Source organism: Typopeltis vanoorti, chromosome 9 (genome assembly GCF_054136105.1).
Source record: "Typopeltis vanoorti isolate ZY-2024b chromosome 9, IOZ_Tvanoo_1.0, whole genome shotgun sequence".
NCBI lineage: Eukaryota > Metazoa > Arthropoda > Arachnida > Uropygi > Thelyphonidae > Typopeltis > Typopeltis vanoorti.
The window spans coordinates 64,076,867-64,098,654 of NC_143557.1; the positions used below are offsets into that span (position 1 = coordinate 64,076,867).

Below are 21,788 nucleotides of genomic sequence, written 5' to 3' on the forward strand. Positions count from 1 at the left end.
AGGTGCGAGTTTAATGCAGCAGAATGTCAAGTCCCGAAGTTTGGGATGCTTCCTACTCTGTTGGAGGAGTTGTACACTGGAGGAAGTAGGGGGACACAAGCGATCTGGAGTTGATTATTAATAGAAACTTGAAATTCAGGGAACATATTGCAAAGGTGGTGAATGTAATATAGAGGATTGCTGCAATACTGAGAAGAATGCTGACCTGCAGAGATAAGCGTTATCATTCCGTTGTATAAGACCCTGATCAGATCACACTTAGACTATTGTTCTCAGATTTGGTCCTCAGGATTTGAAGGGGATAAATTAATTGTAGAAAGGGTACAGGGGCGGATAACAAAGATGGTTTCAGGATTGTACAATGTTAGTTATGAGGATCGACTGAGGGAATGTGGACTGCAGAGCTTGGTAGATAGAAGGAGAGGTGATATGATTGAGACTTTTTAACTGTTGAGAGGTGGTTACAGGGTTGACACTGGGTAGTTCTTTTGCTTGGTTGAACAGCAGGAAGGAGTGATGACAAGAGGGTGAGGAGTGGTTTCTTTGCATGGAGAGTAGTTGAACCATGGACTGCATTGCCTGATAGAGTGGTGAAGATAGCGAGAACAGTCAATGAGTTTAAGGAGTGGTATGATAGACTTTGTGTTTCCTAGGAAGGACCTCCTGCGAAGAGTCTTTTGACTCCATGAAGGCCTGAATAATAATAATAATTGTAATCTACCATCTCACATACAATTCCTTTCTGTCCTCAAATGCCACTAAGCATACACATATTCCAAGCCTCTCTTTCGACACATTCTGGCTACGATACTATTCATTATTGATGCTCTTCTCTGCAGCTCTGCATTATCATACCTGGGCAACACACACAATCTTCCTTCTCTCAGTCTTCTTTTGTACAACCTCAAGCATGAGCCTCAGATCTCTTGCCACCCATTTCACACTGTCTTTCAAGTCATTCATGCCTACCATCACAATCATGTCATCCACCCTTTCACCTCGCTTAATTGCCATTGTCACACTATCATTCCTCCAGGCAAACACTTGTCAGGCATTCTATCTTGCACATCACGGATCATCATGTCTCCATACATCGCCCCTCGTACCGATTTGTTTCTTCTATGTTTACCTGCATCCCTTGCTCTCTCTCTAACATTCTTTGTTCCCCTACTTCACTGTCGTCCTGTCATCTCTCCATCTCTGGTTTCAGCACTGCTCTCTCATTTTTCTCATTCCCTCTCTTTTACTGTTTCTTCTATTCTTTCCTCTTTTATCATTCCCATAATTCTCTCTCTCTCTCCTACTCTGATTCACTTTGCATTTGTTGTTTCCAATTACCTAATCTCTTCTTTTTCATTTCTCAACTCATTCCTGAGACATTCCACATCTTCTTTCAGTGCATCTCTCTCTGCAAGTTACCTACTCTTGCTCACCATTCATCCTCCCAATTAACATCATCTTCGAAAACCTCATGATGTTTCAAACTTACTATACTCCTTACTTTTATTTTTTCATTCACATTCTGTTCGTTATCCTCATGTTTGATCATGCTAATTGTCTCTCTCTCTTCAGTATTCACCTGACTGAAGCAACTAAAACTCATGAAACCAGTGTGTTATTATGTTATGTATTATGGCATTGATGATTTCAAACTGCTTTTTTCTGTCTGTTTTATAGAAGGAAAATACTTAGGTTTCCAAGAGAGTGAATCCAGCCGCCTTCATATGAGACTGGCTAATATATACATATTAGCCACTCTCAAGTTTTTTACCATGGGTTTATTATATGGTAAAGATACCAAGAAATTTTATAATTGGTTTTAATCCATTTCCCAAGGAAGCAAAACAATGTTTTGCACGTGAAATATATTCACGTCTGAGCTACTTGTATATAGAGGCTAATGACTTCTTATCACTTGCCTAAGTATGTATCCCATAATGCAAAGCACACCCCCTTTCAGCTGTGTATAATGCAATGTAGAATGGGAAGGGCCACTACCCAGACTAATTTTGACCTTTACTGAGATTTCATCAGTGGGAGCCACACCTGGGAGAGATACCAAGGTTGAAGTAATGCAGAAGCCATATATATCTTATATACAAATAGACAAAAGGTGCTCGACCTTTTAATAAAAATCTCTGGATGAGAGAAAGATGTAGAAAATCTTTTACCTTGGGTTTATTATATGTTAAACATACCAAGAAATTTTATACTTGGTTTTAATCCATTTCCCAAGGAAGCAAAACAATGTTTTGTGCGTGAAATTTATTCACGTCTGAGCAAAACCAAGTATAAAAAAAATTTCTTTGTATCTTTAATTTATTATTATTTGACACCTCCAGTGAGTCCAAAGACTCATTGAGGGAGTGTGTGTGCCAACAGCATGGAAAGATTGTTCCCCCTTCCAACTACTAACCTATATATATATATATTCATATATATATATATATATATATATATATATATAGTTAGGTTATTAGTATATATATATATATATATATATATATATATATATACTAATAACCTAACTATATATATATATATATATATATATATATATATATATGAGAGTGCAACACATTGTCATTTATTTGTATTTGTATTTGAATACATCTATTTGATGTATTCAAATATGTCAACTATGCCCATAAGATGCACTCTTCACTGAATTATAAATTAAGTTTTTGTGCTTTACATTTTGCCATCGGGAGGTGGTTTCATCCATCCTCAAATTTAAGGAACATCTTGTGAAAGTTACTCATATGATTGCCAGCATACGAGAGGGATACTGATAGTTACGGATAAGAATGTAATTGTGCTGTTGATTAGTGTGGTGAGAAAAGCTTATCAGATAGTAATTTTATTGTTTATCAGATAGTAGCAGGGGAATTTCTGCAATCATCCACTGCAGAAAGTGGATGATTGCAGAACACGATTTCATCCTTGGAAGCTGTATAAAGTGTTGCATACAAGGCATTTAAAGCTCAGGCCAGAAAAATTAAGAATATAGTAGAAAGCTAAGTCAGAGTATGAAATGAAATTGGGTGTGAACGCTAAAATCAATATGTTACCACTACATTGAACGAAGAAATAAAAGTTCACAAGGAGGAGGTTCCAGAGCTGTTACATAACCTGGATAAGAATTCAGTAATAGAAAAAAATGGGATATCAGCATGTATGCTAAAGGGTATGTTCAGCTGAGCTAGGTCCTTAACTTGTTTGTATAACTTGAGTCTTAGCTTGGGAATAATCCAACAGGAATGGAAAGAATATATGACAATCCTATTACACAACATTGATGCAAAGACTGATGCATTCTATCCGTATTATCTGGACTGTCTATAAAGATTTTAGAAAAGTTGATAAGAACTCACATATAGAAATAGGTTGACAGGCAGGCTATACTTTGCAAGGAACAGCATGGGTTTACTAAAGGGAGGTCATCTTTGAGCAATTTGTTCTTATTTAATAATAATGTTTTGGCTGAGTTGAATAAAGGGAATTGATACACTGTGATACTGTTAGACTTTGATAAGGCATACCACATGAAAGGCTGTTGCATAAACTGAAGAATATAGATTGAAATATAAAGTATACTGATTTGAGTAAGTGGGTGGATGATAAACCATCATGTGCAAGATTTAGACAGTGGTATATGAGGGTGTGAATCTGCCAGATTTAAGTGACTAGTGGTGTTCCCAAGGATCAGTCCTTGGATCATTGTAGTTCAGTCTATATATTAATGATATTGGGAAAAGCTTGACAGGAATTATTCAATTGTTTGCTGATGATGCACACAGAGAAATCAGGGATACTACTGATATATAGCACTTAAAGAATGATTTCAATAGACTGGAAATTAAGTATTAATTAGACTGGAAGTGTAGAGCAAATGATAATGGCTGTCAATTTAATGTTAGTAAGCATAAAGTTATACACTTTGATGTGGTGAGATAATTAGTGACATTATATTGGTGGAGTTATGCCTGGAGAAACTGATGAGGCTAGAATCTTGGAGTTATGGTGGATAGGAATTTGAAGCTCAAAGATCATCAAGAAAAAATTGCAAATACAACTCAGAGGATAATTGTGATGTTGAAATGAATATTGACATGTAAAGATAAAGAAGTCATTTTGCTTCTTTACAAGGCCTCGATATGACTGCACCTGAACTACTGTGCACAGATTTGATTCCTTGAAGGGAATAAAGAAGTTGCAAAGAAGAGTTAAGAGTTTTTTCAATATGTGGCCAGTAGGAGGAGGAATGATTATTGGAGGATGATGTTGGTCAGTGATAATAGGAGAATGATAAACACTGAGGAGGATAAATGAGCAGTTCATTAAAGTATTCCATCCTTTTGATTGTAACATAATGCAATGGGAATGAAGGAGGAACTACTGATAGTGGGTGAACAGGAGTATATGAGGAATTGAGTAAACTTGATGTCAACAAGGCCATGGAAGTTGATTGCATATCACTGAATGTCTTTCAGGAATTCCAGGGAGTTAACAACACCTTTAACGTACATTATCAACATGGTCTTAAATTAGCTTAGGTCACAAAGGAATGGAAAGATGGCAAAATTGTTCTGCTTCATAAACTAAGGCTTTGAATTATAGGCCAATCTGCTTGATGGAGTTGTGATCAAGGTGTTGAAGAAGCTAGTGAGGACAAGGATCTAGAACTGGGTGGATAGCAATCGAATTCTCTTTAATGGACAGCATGGGTTTGCTAAAAGAAGATTGTGTTTGAACAATCTGCTTACTTATTATAACAAGGTGACAAATACATTGGACAAGGGGGATGCATATACAGTAGTATATTTAGATTTTGCAAATGCTTTCAGTAGATTACCACATGACAAACTAGTAGTTAAATTGGAACAGATGGGGTTGGACAGTAGATTAGCACATTGGATTGGAGATCGGCTGTCTGATTGCTGTTAACAGGTTGTGTATGGGGGATGTGATATCCCAGAAGAAGAAAGTTGCTAGTGGTGTGCCCCAGGGGTCTGTTTTGGAGCCACTGTTATTTAATTTTTATGTAATGTAAATGACATTAGAAAGGATTTAAATGGTGATATACAGTTGTTTCAGATGATGCAAAGCTGGGGAGAGTTATGAGAAATAGAGATGTAGCTTTGCAAAAGGACCAAAATAGACTGTCTAAATGGACAAATGTGTGGGGATGTCAGTTTAATGTTGCAAAGTGTAAGGTATTAAAATTTGGGAAGCAAGGATGGGGTGCAACGTATAAGATTGGTGAGGATATTGTGGAGGAGATGAAGGATTTGGGAATTGTGGTGGATAGAGACTTGAAATTTTGTGGACATTTTGTTAAAATTATGAGGACAACACAGATGATTATGGGAATGATGCAGAGAACATTGATGTGTAAAAGTAAGAATTTTTGATTCTATTGTATGACTTTGATTAGGCTGCATATGGATTACTGTGCACTGATTTGATAGGCTTTCAAAAGGATGATGAGATGTTGGAAAGGGTCTAGAGATAACTAAGCTGGTTTCTGGTCTATGAATGTGGAATATGAGGACAGATTGAGAGAATGCAATTAGAGCCTATTGGGTAGAAGGAAGAGTGGAGACATGATTGAAACATAAAAGTTGGTCAGGGATAATTACCAGATTAACATGGTTGATATTTTTCATAGAATATCTGGAGGCAGGGGGAGAATGAGAGGCCATCCCTGGAAGCTGTATAAGGTGGGGGTGAGGAGTAGATTTTTTGCATGGAGAGTGGTGGGTGATTACAATGCATTTCCTGAGAGTGTGGTGAGTGCAGGGACAGTGAATGCATTTAAGTCAAGGTATGATGAGCTGTGTATTTGAGAGTGGGACCTCCCACAATGATTCTCTTGACTCCATGGAGGTCTGTTTATAATGTTAATAATAACAATAATAATTTTGTATAGTGTTTCACCTGCACATCATAGATTTGTGTATTGCACAGATTTCAATAATGTCATCTTCACAAATAATGAGCTCCTACTGAAATTTAAAATTTTATCCAACTTTGTGGCTGTGCTCAAAATGGTTGAATATAAAATATAATTATTTGGTTTTGAGGAAATATTAAGACTTACTTCTTTGTAGTAGTATTAGTAATAATAATAAAAACTGAAACTGGCATAGGAGTTCTATATTGGATATTATATATATCTTTTCATTTTAAAAATTTAGGTCATTTCTACATGATTAAAATAATGCGAAGATATGCCTTTGTTTTAATTCTACTGAGTATCACTCTTCTAGCTTTGACCAACTGGCTTTGGATATTTAGAGTTTACAATGAAAACAGTAAGTGTTAATTATTGTAAGTAAATTATTTCATTAATTTATTTACTGTTTGCCGTAGCTTATTGAAATTGTATAGAAATTAGTCCTTGAAAAAGTAATTAACTGTCAATATTTCTTTAGCTGAGAATTTGTGATTAAGACCTCTTAAAAAGACTAGGAAAGAGCTAGAACAGTAAATGATCATGCTGGGTCCAGAAATTTGCACTTAGATTCCTTTTTCCTATGTAAACAAAGCATTACATTTAAATATATGTGTCTGTTGTTAAATCCCTATTACAGTAATCATAATCACACTGTAAGTTTGTTAATGCAGAGCACTAACATGAAGTGAAGGCATACCTTAAAATAGTTGAATAAGAAAAGTAGAACACAGTCAGTACTCAAGTCCATAAATGAATCAATATTTTTAAACATGATTTTAAAACTCAATTTGTGTGATTATTATTATTAGTACCAGACTTCCATAGAGTCAAAACACCGATTGTTGGAGGTCCCCATTGTCACACAGAAAGTTCATCAGACTGTGCCTTAAATTCATCTAGTGCATTCACCACACTCTGAAACAGTGCTGTGCTTTCACTTATCACATACCCTCCATACGAAGAACCTGCTTTCACATCCTTGCTCATACCCTCCATATATGTCATATTGTTAGTTATACAGTTTCCAGAGATGGCCTTTCATTCAATCCCCTCCTCTCTTTCAATTTTTTAAACAATCTAACTTCTACATTAACCTAGTATGAGAAGTAGACCTAGTATCAACCCCTGTTCCTATTCATGAGGCTCTCAAATGGCACTCCCTTGATCTGTCCTCACATCCCACCTTAAACAGGCCAGAAACCACCTTAGTTAATATTTTTTCAGAATATCCTCATCTCCATGCAAAACTAGATGACCAGATCTATATATATAGTGAGGCCTTATTAAGGCATTATGCAGTGGAACTTTGGCATGTGTCACAGTCCTCCTCATTATCATAATCTGATATAATGATTTTACAACTTAAGAAATGATCCTTAAACTTCTGATCTCCATCCACCATCATTCTTAGATGTCTTTATTATTATTATTAGACCTCCATGGAGTCTGAGACTCATCATAGGAGGTACACACTATCACACACAAATCTCATCAAACTATGCCTTAAAATCATTCAATGTGCCTGCATTCACAACACACTCAAGTAATGTATTCCACTTACTAACCACTCGCCATGCAAAGAACCTGCTCCTCACTAACTTGCTCACACCCACATTATACTGCTTCCAGGAATGGCCTCTTGTTCTATTCCCCCCCCCCCACTCCCAATTTGTGAAAAAAAATTTCCATGATAACCTGTTAACAACCACTGACCATCCTATATGTCTCCTTCATGTCATTTTAATATCATATTCATATCAAGTTAACAACAGTGGCTTCAATACCGACCCCTGTGGTATCCAGAAATTTCATCGAGAGACAATTTACCAAAAGGCATATTATTGAAAAAACAATTAATCGAAAAACAGTTCATTGAACAACAGTTAATCAAAAAAGCAATTAATTGAAAGGCAGTTCCTCAAAAAAACAATTCATCAATTGGCAATTAATCAAAAACACAATTTATTGAAAGGTAGTTCATCGAAACCAATAATTCATTGATAAATCACAATGTGTTGAAATTACAAATAATTGAATGAACAGTTCATCAAAAAATGAATTATAAAACATGAAGTGAAGTGTATTTATGAAAAACAACTGCAGTTTTTAATGGATTAACTTGTGATGCAATTGCAGCTTAGCATGATATTCCTTTTATATATGTTATGTATAGACGTGTGTGACAATTTTTTTTTTTTATCTGGAACACAATCTTTTCTTGATACCAAACATGGATTTTTTTTTTTTTTTTTTTTTTTCAAACATTAAAAGCTTCCAATTAGCAGAATGGCTATCTCACACAGGAAAATAAAATTCGCCACTTATATACAGTAACCTACTGTTTATCTAGTTCGAAAAGCGATTTTTGTGCTCACGATTTGAAGAATCGTTAAGTGGCCATACTGGTTAGAGGGAATGATAAAATGATAATCACTGAGGAGAATATAGTAGTTATGTTAAATCAGCAACTGGCCACTGCATTAGAAACCTTTATGCAGATGTACATAAGCATCACATACGCAGCTTATATGGGCGCCCACCTGATTGGAGCCACAATTGTGAAACACAGCAGAGCTGACTGACTTCTCAAAAGGTGAGATATAGGCGTTTATTCAGTAGAAAAATAACCCAAGTTGCTTGTCTAAGGGGCATAACTATGGTCCTAAGGCAGTCTGAAAATGAGATCGGCATCATTGGAGAAGGCTTCCATGACCAACAGAACTTCTTGTGTGCAGCAATTGACCAAACTATTTAATGAAGGCTGTTCGTGATCTATATCTCACCGAACTGTGAGCAGGGAATTGAAGAGAATCAGTATTGGCAGTCACATGCATATTCATAAAATAAAAGTTTCTAATTCAGTGGCAGGTATGTGTATTTCATCCTCCTGAAAGTAACATCATGCAGAACTTGAGAGTAGTGGGTAGCGAGAAAGAACCAGTGATGAGTGAGAAGATATATACGAGGAATTATGCAAACTCAATGTCAATCAGGATGTAGGACATGGCATAACACTGTGTCTTGAGGGAATATTCCAGGGAGTTAACAACAGCTTTGATTTACCTCTTTAACATGAGTCTTAGATTTTCCAAGTTACAAAGGAGTGGAAAGAGGAGAAAATTGTTTCACTTCCTAAAGTGGGTGATAAGACTAAACTTCAAATTACAGGCCAATCTCTTTGTCTGGAGTTGTGGTAAGGGTGTTAGAAAATGCTAGTGAGGACCAGGATTCAGAAATGGGTTGATGATAACATTCTTTTTGATGCACAGCATGAGCACAGCCATTAGAAGATTCTCGAAGCAGGGAGAAATATTTATCACAACAAACTAAACAAAAATGGTACTTTCACTTGCGGTATTTGGTCTCTTTCTAATGGAAAGACATTTTTCTGAACTGTTTGTAAGTCACTTCTTTATGATCAGAAGGAGAATTCTACTTCTCTCCGATCCAAATAATAATAATAATAATAATAATAATAATTTCTTTTGTACTATTTTAGAAAAAGAAAAAAGAAAACTTAAAAAAAATACATTTTAAAATGCAATACAATTCAAAATGCCAATAATAATAATAAATTACAGTAAGCAGATATTGGTGCTTACACTCACCTGCTCAGTTCTAAAGAGTTTGAAGGAAAAAAATAAAAGATTGCAATGATATTAAAGGTAACTATCATCACCATAGCGCAATTGGAAGAACAGCGGAACATTTTGCCCTTCAATTGGAAAAGATCTGGGTTCGATTCTCGTTGTGACGAGGGGAAATTTGAATTTTTCAGTTGAAGGTGAGCTAGCCAATTTCATACAGTGGTAGTAGGGCATTACAGACAGATCGACCTTCAGAACATACAAGTTACAGAAAAAAAATACAGTTGGCGATAGATGGCTTTGATGGTAGTAGTGTTGTAGTTGGAGAATTAAGTAGTTAGTAGAGAGGATGAGGTGTATTTAGTGAAGTAGAGCAGTGTGCCCCCCACACAATGAGTCCTTGGACTCCCTGGAAGTGTCACTTAATCAGGGCCGGTCCAAGAGTATCTGATACTCCTAGGCAAAGAAAATTTAGGCGCCCCTATACATTGTCTCTCTATATATATTTTGTCATACTCATATAAGCACACGTACACATGTAGATATTTATAAAAATAAATAATCACTAGGCGAACCTAGGTGATTGCCTAGGTTCGCCTAGTAATAAAACCGGCCCTTCACGTAATAATAACTAAATATATAATTATATAAATATAACTAAACCATACAAGCGACAAGATGTTTTGTTTTGTAGTACTTCGCAAGTGTTTCCGAAAGTGATTATCATCAGGATATGTTTGTCAGTTTTTATCTTTTTTTAACCTTCACATCAGTATATCAGTATTTTAAAAGTTGCAGTGTAATACATTAATAATAATCAATCTGTATGGTTCATTCACTTACAACAGTATAATTGTTTTATTGTCCAGATTTCACTTCCATACATTAAGACTGGAAGGGCTAATGTATTGTATACTTTTAGTCTGGTTTGTTTTTGAACTAGACTAAAAGTATACAATACATTAGCCCTACCAGTCTTAATGTATGGAAGCAAAATCTGGACAATAAAACAAAAAGACAAACAAAGATTAATAACAGCAGAAATGAAGTTTATGAGTAAAACTGCAAAGTATACCCTATTTGATCACAAAAGAAACAAAGAAATTATGAAAGAATTAAACCAAGAACCAGTAATAGAAAAAATTAAAAAATATAAACATAAATGGATGGAACACGTTCAAAGAATGAAAACAGAAAGATTACCAAAACAAGCCTTAAAGTACAAGCCATTAGGAAAAAGAAAACCAAGACGTCCCCTTAAACAATTCAACGATGACTTCTAAGGCCGAAACAGGGCATGCTAGGCCTAAATCCTTGATATGCATGATGATGATGATGATAATCATAATTATTGTTAAAGCCTATGTAGCTCGGTGGAAGTGGCGTTTGCATTCCACGGCGCTTCACCCCCCAAGGAAGATAAGGTTCAAATGTAGTTGCCGACTAGAGAAACATTTTCTAAGTCTTTCTTCAACCAGTTCCTGATTTGTCAATCTCTGGCATGGGTGAGCAGGTTTTTTCTCCTGAAAATTCGAGGCTTTCATCCCATAAATTCATGAAAATCGGCAGTAGAACCCAAATTATATCTCAGACAATAATATATAGTGTTATATAGTGTTAGGATTAGGGACCATGAGATAGGCACTTATCAGCCGCCTCTCTTCACTGGATGCCGGATATTGTTAGTGATAGTCTTGGGCCAACTATCTGTAATTGACCTCTGGTCGAGATTGAAATGCCACCTCAGTCTCCAAAAAGTTACATAGGGCTAAAACAGCCTTGCCTACTCCCTGTAAGGGAATAAAAGGTGTTTGCTGTTTTTTTTTAAATAATTATTATTCTCCTTTATCCTCCTCTTGCCTCTGGTTGGTGGTTTAGCAATGCTGCTTTACTGGGGAATAATTAGAGAATAAGATAGTTTCCCATTGTTTTCCTTATCCAGGAAGTGTTTTATTATTATTATTATTTCAGGCTACTCCAGGGAGTCCTTAGACATTGAGGGAGGCCCTAAACATCATGTCCACACAACTATTCAACATTCTCACAGTATCTATCATACCCTGCCTTGAACTCGCTCACTGTCATAGCACCCACAACAGACTCTGGCAACTTATTCCACTCATTTACCACTCTAAAAGTAAAGAACCCAGCTCTAACACCCCTGCTAACCACACTATTGCCCAGCTTCCATAGGTGTCCCCTAGTTCTCCCACCAATAATCCTGATCTCAAAAATATACTCCGAATTAATCCTATAGAATCCTTTTAGCAATTTGAATGTCTCAATCATATTTCCCCTTTTCCGCCTATCAACTAGTTTCTGCAACCCACAAATCTTCAACCTGTTCTCATATGGTTCATTCCATAGACCTGCTATCATCTTAGTCACTCGCCTCTGGATCCTCTCCACCTCCTTCCCATCAAGAAGGAATCGAGGTGACCAAATCTGGGCACAGTAGTCGAGATGAGATCTTATCAGGGCTCGGTACAGAGGTACAATAACTTGCTTGTCTCTGCTCGTCAAGGTATTTTTCAACAACCAAGTGAGTTGATGAGCTGATTTAGCTACTTTTGCAATGTGCTCCCTAAACTTCATCTCCCTATCCACCAACACTCCCAAGTCCCTGGCCTCATCAATCTCTTGGAGTACAGTTCCACCAATGTGGTATACTGCTGCTAATCTTTTCACCCCAAAATGCATAACCTTACATTTTGTCACATTAAATTGACATCCATTCTCCTTAGCCCAGAACTCCAATCTATCTAAGTCATCCTGCAAGACTTTGACATCTTCTGCATTCACTATTGCCCTACCCAACTTTGCATCATCAGTGAACAAATGAACTGTTCCACTTAGATCTTTCCCTATATCGTTAATGAACAAATTAAACAGCAGTGGTCCAAGAACAGAACCCTGCAGCACACCACTAGTCACAGGCCGTCTTTTGGACTCTACTCCTGAATAAACTACTCTTTGATATCTCTCCATCAATCACCCACCTATCCATCTCACCAACCCTATATCCATTCCCATATGTTGTAGTTTATGGATTAGAATTCCATGTGGTATCCTGTCAAACACTTTTGCCAGGTCCAGCAGTATCACTGTAAACCCATTTCCCTTATCCAGTTCTGCCGTCACCTTGTTATAAAACTTGAGCAAGTTACTGAGGCATGATCTACCCTTCAAAAAGCCATGCTGTCCCCTGTACAGTATCTCATTTTCATCAATCCATTCCTGTATTTTTCCCTTGACTACTTTCTCCAAGACCTTGACAACGACTCCTGATATGCTGATCTGTCGGTAATTTGCCACCATAGTCTTGGATCCTCCTTTATGCAGTGAAACTATTTTCCCCTCTTTCCATGCCTTTGGGACTAAACCAGACCCGAGACTCAGATAAACAACATGGTCAAGGGCACTGATAATTCCTTAGCTGCTTCACGTAAGACCCGTGCCAGTATACCATCCAATCCCACAGATGTATTCACATTAAGGTTCTGTAATAGACTATTCACCTCCACTTCATTCATCACAATTCGCGTATAAACTAATGGTTCCTTCATTTTTTCAATGTCACCACCTGGATGATATACTTTTGCAAAGTGCGCGCTTAGTAACTCCACTATATCGACTGGTTTTGTGACCTCCTTACCATCGTCATTCCTTAAAATCATTTTGCCATGTACAGTTTTTTTTCTTGCTTGCAGCATATTGAAGAACTGTTTGGGATTCTCTTTTGCTTGCATAGCTAGTTTCCTTTCATAATCAGCTTTTGCTGTTTTTACCACACTCGTTACCCTTCTGGCCTGCACTTTATACCGTTCGTGTGCCTGCAGGTCACCCCTTTCTTTAAATTCCCTCCACAGTTGTTTCCTTTTTTGCAGTTCAAGCTTAATGGTGTTATTCATCCATTTAACCCCTACTTGTTTTACTATTCAGACCCTAGGTATACAATCAGCCATAACCTCCTGTAAATGCTCCTTGACCACTTCCCATGCTCTATCGACGTCCAGCCCTTGCAGTTGTACATGCCATGGCACTGATCCAAGCAATCTCCTAAGCCTGTCAAACTTGCCAGCACAGTAATTCCACATATACCCTGTCTTAATCAAAAATTCCACACTTTTAGCCACTTCCCAGGTCAAGACCTTATGATCACTCTCGCTAATAGGTGGCAACATGGTCATATTCATTACAGTCAAATTGTGAGATGCTATTACCAGGTCAAGCACTCTCACACCCCTAGTATTTTCAATTACATGCTGTCTCAGATAGTTATCCCTTAATAATTGAATAAAATTCATTTCCTTCCTCACGTGTGTCCTCTCCTCCTTCCAATCAATGTTACCATAGTTGAAATCCCCCATAATAATTACCCTCCTTCCACTCATTTCATCAATTTGTTTACTATCTCCACCATCTATTCCATCACCTGGTCAATAGCAGCACCCAACTGTATATTTTATTCTGCCAGTCTCAATCTCACACCAAATAGCCTCAAATGAGCTCCTTTCACTATCCTGCAATACAACTTCAATTCTCCTTGGCTGCAGTTCATCAGCTATCATCAATAACACCCCTCCCCCCCATTTTATTCTCTCTGTCCCTCCTAAACACACTATAACCTACGCATTCTCTCCCACTAACTATATCATCTTCCGTCAGCCATGTTTCACTAATGCCAATAACCTGTGGCCAGGAAGAGCCAATCAAGGCCTGTTCCTAATACTCCTGGCATTAGTATACATGAAATGCAGTGATCCCTTTGTCCCACCCCTATCTTGATGCATTATTCTAAATGTCCCATTCCCATTTTTTGTCCTTAGTGCTGGCTCGGGTACATTATATACATTTTTACACTTAGCTGTCTCACTGAAGTTTGCATATCCCCCCCCCCCCTTGGTAGTTCTAGTTTCCCTGGTTCTGCACATCCATTTTCACTTCATTCAGCAACACTTTTTCCAGTTTCTGCACACCAAGTCCATTCAAATGCAGGCCATCCATCTTGTATAAGTCCTTTCGCCCATCAAACTCATTCCACACGTCCACGAATTCCACACCACACCATCTGCATAACCTGCGCATAATGTCATTTGCGATAATGGCCCTCCTTCTAAACTCCTCTCTGTCATACCGCGGCAACAGACTCACCATTTTAACTCTGTCACTCTTTTCTTTCGCTACCTTGAACAATACTTTCAAGTCCTCTCTCATAAAAAATTTATCACCTTTCAATTCATTCGTACCCGCCACAATTATTAATTCTTTCACCCTCTGTTTTTGCACTCTAATACTCTCACTTACATCCTTAAATTTCGCACACAGTAAGTACGATTTAGTTACACTCCCATCTATCACTCTTCTTAATAACGAGTCACCATACAACACTCTTTCCTTCATTTCAGAAACTCTCCCACTCTTACGCTGTTTATTTACATTAGCCGAATCACTCTGGAAAGAGTTTTGCAGGTGCTCTAATTGCCACTGCACATTTTGTATCACTGCGCGCAACCTAGCGATCTCACTTCCTACAAATAATTCCTCATTTTTTTTATCATTCAAACCATTTTCTCTTTCTGTATAGTTGCTCTCACTCATTCTTAGATCAGCGCTCTCATTGCCATCTTGTACATCACAATTCCCTATCAAGCCACTATTTTCACTCTCATTCTAGCTTTCTTCAACCATAACTGTCTCACAACCTGACACATACTTCATATATGTAGATATGCGTGTTCATGGAACCAGTTTACTGAATGAAACACTACAGTTTCCAGGAGTCAAAACACTGTCATCTCCATATGAGACACCGGATAACTCACCTTCAGTTGAAGAGGACTGATAAAAATTCTTTGTGCCTTGCACAGGATTCAATCTTGGGCATTTCCAACCAAGGGACTTTGATGAGAGTTGTACAGTATGTTGCACCCTTAGATTAGAAATGGCCTAAGTTCAATTCTCATCATGATGGGAGGAATCTTTATATGGAATTTTTCAATTGAAGGCGAGTTAGCCGATCTCATATGGAGGTAGCAGGGTTTCCCTCCCGGAAACTTGGGTTTTTCATCCCGCATACAGACAAATCGGCCCTTCCGAACACGTGCAATTTACAGAAAAAAATACTGGTGGTGGTGGTTGTGGGCAGTAGATGGCATTGATGTAGGTGATTGGTAGTAGAGGTTCTGGTGTAGTAGTGGAGAAGGAGAGTTGTACAGTAGGTGTCCTCCCGTGATGAGTCTTTGGACTCCTTGGAGGTGTCATGAATAATAATAATAATAATTATACTGACTGAACTACAGAGGCTTCATTATTATTAGTAGTATTAGTATGTGACGTCTGCGCGCGCGCACACACACACACACACACACACACACATCAATATGGGATGAATTTTACTTCGATATGGTATTTGAACAAAAATATTTTGAACTGTTCTAGTTTTTAGTTGAATTAGATTCAGGGCTACAAAGGGACAACATGTCTAAATTTTATATTGCAGTAACTTTCTGACTTAGTGGAATCCATGCAAATGTTGAAATTTGTAAAATGCACAAGAAGTCTGTGTAGATTAATTTTAGTTTCAACTGGATCACTTTTATTAGAAAATTTTCGTAAAGAAGTTTCGAAATGATATTAATAATTCTGCTCTGACTGGATGAAATTTAATGAAATTGTTAAGATCTATATTAAAATTTGTTAGTTTTGATTCCAATGTGATTATTGTTTTTGTGAAAAAGTTAGGTAAAACGAACTCTTTTGTTTGGAGATAGATCACTATTTGCACAAGGAAATAGCAGGTACACTTACAGAATAATGTTGTAAAAAAACAACAAAATAATTAAGCCTCAATGACCACCTACATATATTGTCTACATCTTGGTTGACATTAGGTATTTTTACCAAATACTTAAAAGAATAGTTTTCAAGAAATTCATCTTTTGATGAATTATGAAAGAATTCATCGAAAAATTATTGGCACATTGTTTTTTTTCAATCAATTGCATTTTTGACAAATTGTCATGTGATGAACTGTCGTCCAATGAATTGTCTATTCCAGGGGTTCTCAACCTTTTCCAGTGGCGTACCACTATATTTAATTCAAGATATTAGATGTACCAGTAAGCAAATCTGTTTTCATACCACCCGGCAGTGACTCGCATACCACCAGTGGTACGCATACCATAGGTTGAGAATCCCTGGTTTATTCAATTAATTGCTTTGTTGCTGAATTGCCATTTAGTGAACTGTCTTTCAATTAATGGTTTTTGATAATTTTTCATGGAACTGACCCCTGCAGTACACTGCTAGTGACTTTCTTCTTTTGGAATACTGCCATTCACACATACAGCTTTCTGATACATATCTGACAGCCACTGATCCCATATTCTAGTGTCTATTATTCAATCCCATCCATTTCAATTTATTTAACAGCTTGTCATGTTGAAGTCTATCAAAAGCTTTTGCAAATTCTAAGGTAATATAATATAACATAACAGTAATAAATGTAATATAACATGAATGTAATATAACAGCAGTATTCTCTGCAACTGTCAGCATTTCCCTTGTCCAACACATTCATCACCTTGATAAATCATGATCTCCCTTACCAAACCCATGCTGACAGTTGCAGAGAATACTGCTGTTATCAATCCATTCCTGTCACTTAGTTTTTCACTTATCTCTCCAATACCTTGACCACAGCTCCAAATATACAGTGGCCTAATTTCTAGCCCGGCCTTTTCACCATCTTTATGCAGTGGAACAGTTTTGCCTTCTTTTCACTCCCTTGAAACCTGTGCTGTTGTAAGAGTTATTAAACAGGTCTGCCAATGCTAGTACCAACTTCTTGAAACATTTTTTTAAGACTTGATATGTCATCAAATCCTTTTTCCTTATAATAAATTTAGTTTAATCCTTTATCCAAGTGTAAGCAAACAAAGTTTACACCTGAAAATATCTTCAGGACTGAGGTAAGGTGTTACATCCCTTGGCAACTCGTAGCAAAGGTGGACCAAGATCTCATCACTCCTTATCTCAGTATCTCCCATAATGCAAAGCACATCTCCTTGCAGACATGTATACTGCAATGCATTAAGGGAAGGGCCACTACCCAGACTGGTTTCTACCTTTATTGAGGTCTCATCAGTGGGAGACAGACCCAGAGTGGTGATACTAAGGAAGAAGCAATGGAGAGGTCATATTTACTTATACGAGTTGCCAACCGTTGTACCACCATATTATTAAATTACTCTGGATTTAGAGAAAGATGTTGAAAATCAATACGCTGCAGTTATATGGTGTCAATGGGGCATTATATCAAGCAATACTTAGTCTTTATTTGAGTTGTGAGTCAGCAGTTAGAATTGAAGGAAGTACAGGAAGATGGTTTAATGTTAAATCTGGTGTGAGACAAGGATGTACATTATCCCCTCTGTTATTCATTATCTATATGGATCACATTATGAAGGAATGTGGTATTAAACCTAATATCAAAATTGGAGATGTTAATGTCAGCTCTTTACTTTATGCAGATGATGTTATACTTCTAAATAAATCTGCTGGAAGTCTGCAAGATTCCCTGACTAAATTGAATAGCTGTTGTAATAGATATGGTATGAAGGTCAGCAATAAAAAGACAAAGACAATGAAAATAGGAAGAATCATTGAAAATGTCAACTGTGTTGTGAATGGAGAACCTGTGGAACAAGTAAAACATTTCAGCTACTTAGGCACAATTTTTACTGAAGATGGTAAACTAAATATAGAAATAGACAACAGAATCAGCAAAGCTGGTATCGTGGGAAGTCAATTGAATAAATTCATATGGAATAAGAAAGAAATTAGTCGGAACACTAAATTAGCTGTATACAAGACTGTGTTCAAACCAATTTTAACTTATGGATCTGAGAGCTGTGTCAGAAGTAAAACACTTGACCAAAGACTAGAGACTGCAGATATGAGAGTCCTGAGAAAGATTAGAGGCGTGAACAGATGGCATCAATGGCAATATCATATTAAAAATGAGGATATTAGGAAAGAACTTGACATTGTCAGCATCCAGGAATGCGTTAGCAGAGCTAATCTCAGGTATGGTCACTTAAATAGAATGGGAGAGGAAAGATTAGCAAAACAAGTGTTTTGCTAATCTTTTGCTAATCCGGGTCATTTTCCTGCCAGGTTGGCAGGAAAATGACCCAGAGGAAGACCAAGATATAGGTGGATTGATACGGTACAAAGTGCCCTAGACGATAGAAATATAAGATCTGATAATGTTGGAGTCTTGACAAGTAACAGACTGATTTGGAGGAAAATTGTAGATAGGAATTTAGTAATGATGTAATTTTTTCATGTAGTACTGTCATATCCTGTACACCCCTTGAGGGTACATGGCAGGAATTTGATGATGATGATGATGTTGGAAGTTTATTTTGCACTTGGTTAGACTATAATAAATTTAGTTTAATCCTTTATCCAAGTGTATGCAAACAAAGTTTGTGCCTGAAAATATCTTCAAGGCTGAGGTAAGGTGGTGCAACTCGTAGCAAAAGTGGACCAAGCTCTCATCACCTTACCTTACCTCAGCCCTGAAGATATTTTCAGGCACAAACTTTGTTTGCTTACATCACTGATCATCAGTGATGATAACTTGGTCCACCTTTGCTACGAGTTGCCAAAGGATGTACCACCTTATCTCAGTCCTGAAGATATTTTCAGGCACAAACTTTGTTTGCTTACACTTGGATAAAGGATTAAACTAAATTTATTATAGTCTAACCAAGTGCAAAATAAACTTCCAACATCTTTCTCTAAATCCAGAGTAATTTAATAATAAGGTGGTACACCGGTTGGCAACTCGTATAGGTAAATATGACCTCTCCATTGCTTCTTCCTTAGTATCACTACTCTGGGTCTGCCTCCCACTGATGAGACCTCAATAAAGGTCGAAGCCGGTCTGGGTTGTGGCCCTTCTCTTAATGCATAGCAGTATACATGTCTGCAAGGAGATGTGCTTTGCATTATGGGAGTTAATGAGACAAGGAGTGATGAGCGCTTGGTCCAACTTTGCTACGAGTTGCCAAGGAATGTACCACCTTACCTCAGTCTTGAAGATATTTTCAGGTGCAAACTTTGTTTGCTTACACTTAGATAAAGGATTAAACTAAATTTATTATAGTCTAAAATGTGCAAAATAAACTTCCAAAACCTTTTTCCTTATTGACATCAAACTTATTTAATTCCTCATATAATACTTCCTTCTCATTCACAATTAAGCCATCCTTTCCTATTTCTTCTACAATTGAGTTTTTCATGATTTCATCCTGATGAGGATGAAACACCATTATAAATTGTTCACTGAATACCTCAGCTATATCCTCTGCAGTTACTATTCCACCATCTTCATCCATTAACATCATCTTACCATAATACAAACTGTGTCATCTTCCAAGGCTGCTCTTTATACTCATGCAGTTGATTGTTACCATTATTCATCTTGTGCTGCTCCCTCTTCTTCCAGATTTTGTGCTTAATCCCATCATTCATCCATTAGACACCTGTCTTATTCAGCTTTTTGACTTTCGGAATACATTCACACATTAATGTTGTTAAATTTCTATTGGTCAGATCCCACACAGTGTTTATCTTCATCTCACTTAACTACTTATTCCATTCTATCTCTTAACTTCTCACAATCACCAGCCTTGTACTTCCACATATATTCTTTTCCTCACAGAAGTCTTCATATGGCTAGCCACTACCTTGATCATCTGTTCCCAACCGATGGTACATGTACCCCTTGGGTTACGTGCTGGGCCATTCAGGGGTATACGAAAAAGAATCGGTAATGGCAGAAAAACGAGTAAAGTAAACAAAATGCAAAACGTTAGTTATGGAACAATAAATGTTAAGTTTGAATCACTGCTAATATTAAAAACAAGGTATAAAATTTATAGAAATGGGTTTAAAGGGGGTACACAAGTGGAAAAAGGTTGGGAACCACTGATCTAGATGATCACTTCTTGATAACTTTCACCAAATGAAGGGAAACGTGACACCTCACTCACAGTCACATCCTTTGAAATGATTAGGTCTAAGACTCAATCCTTGTGTGCCTTCCCATACTGCTTAAGATAGTTGTCTCTCAAGAACTCAAGAAATTCATTTTCCTTATACCCATATACTGTCTCCTCATTTCAGTCTATTTTACCATCTTATTTCCATTCCTTAAAAATTTCCCTATCAGTTTTATACTTTTCATTCCTTTCTTGCCTACCATATTCTAACATCCAGGAAGTCGAATCTGATCTGATAGATACATGCTAATTGTTAACATGAATATTCTTCAACCTATACACTAGATAGGTTAAAGGTCATGAGTAGCTGCGTGTGAGTATATTATGAGTGCTATTTTGCACTTTTGTTGCTGTCAGTTTGGTTTAACACTTGTTATGCAAAGATTTGTGATATTTGACCTGCAGAGGTCATGGCAGATCTGACAGATACTTGTTTATTTTGTAACGAAAATTTTTATTCTTTATATTTCTTTGTTTCAATAATTTCTAGATTGTAACTGAAAATAAATAAACCATCATATATTACTGAAATAGAGAGCCAAAGGCTTATTTTTATCATACATATCCTCTAGGAGATGTGCTTTACATTTATGGAAAATACTAAGGAAAGACATCTTTAGCTTGTTCCACCTTTGCAATAAGTTGACCAAAGTTGCATTACTTATGCTTGTGTCTGCCGAAACTTTTAGTTTCTATATTTTCCACACGAAACTCTTGAAATAATATTGAGATAATGTTGGATTCAATATTTATCATACATTCTATTATACATATCCTCTAGGACAGGGGTTCTCAACCTTTTCCAGTGGCGTACCACTATATTTAATTCAAGATATTAGATGTACCAGTAAGGCAATGGCTCACATACCATCAGTGGTACGTGTACCATAGGTTGAGAATCCCTGCTCTAGGAGATGTGCTTTACATTTATGGAAAATACTAATAAAAGACATCTGTAGCTTGCTCCACCTTTGCAACGAGTTGTCCAAAGTTGCACTACTTATGCTTGTTTCCGTCGAAACCTTTAGTTTCTATATATATTTTTGACACGAAACTTTTGTAGTCTATATTTGGCTATGAAATAATGTTGGATTCAATATTCGCTTTATTTGCAGTGTTTGTTCTTTATTTTTTTTGCATTTTAGCACATACTAGTAATGACTGTAT

The 21,788-nt window shown here is 36.9% G+C and overlaps 1 protein-coding gene across 1 annotated transcript in view; it reads left to right on the plus strand.

The window, feature by feature from the left end:
* The window catches only part of LOC150103096 (alpha-1,6-mannosyl-glycoprotein 4-beta-N-acetylglucosaminyltransferase-like), a 127,589-nt gene that overhangs the window by 65,298 nt on the left and 40,503 nt on the right, over nucleotides 1-21,788 (plus strand). The window contains exon 2 of the mRNA XM_090398090.1: nucleotides 6,201-6,317. Coding sequence (XP_090254216.1) covers nucleotides 6,212-6,317 — 106 coding nt within the window. The 5' untranslated portion in view covers nucleotides 6,201-6,211. The remainder of the gene's footprint in view (nucleotides 1-6,200; nucleotides 6,318-21,788) is intronic.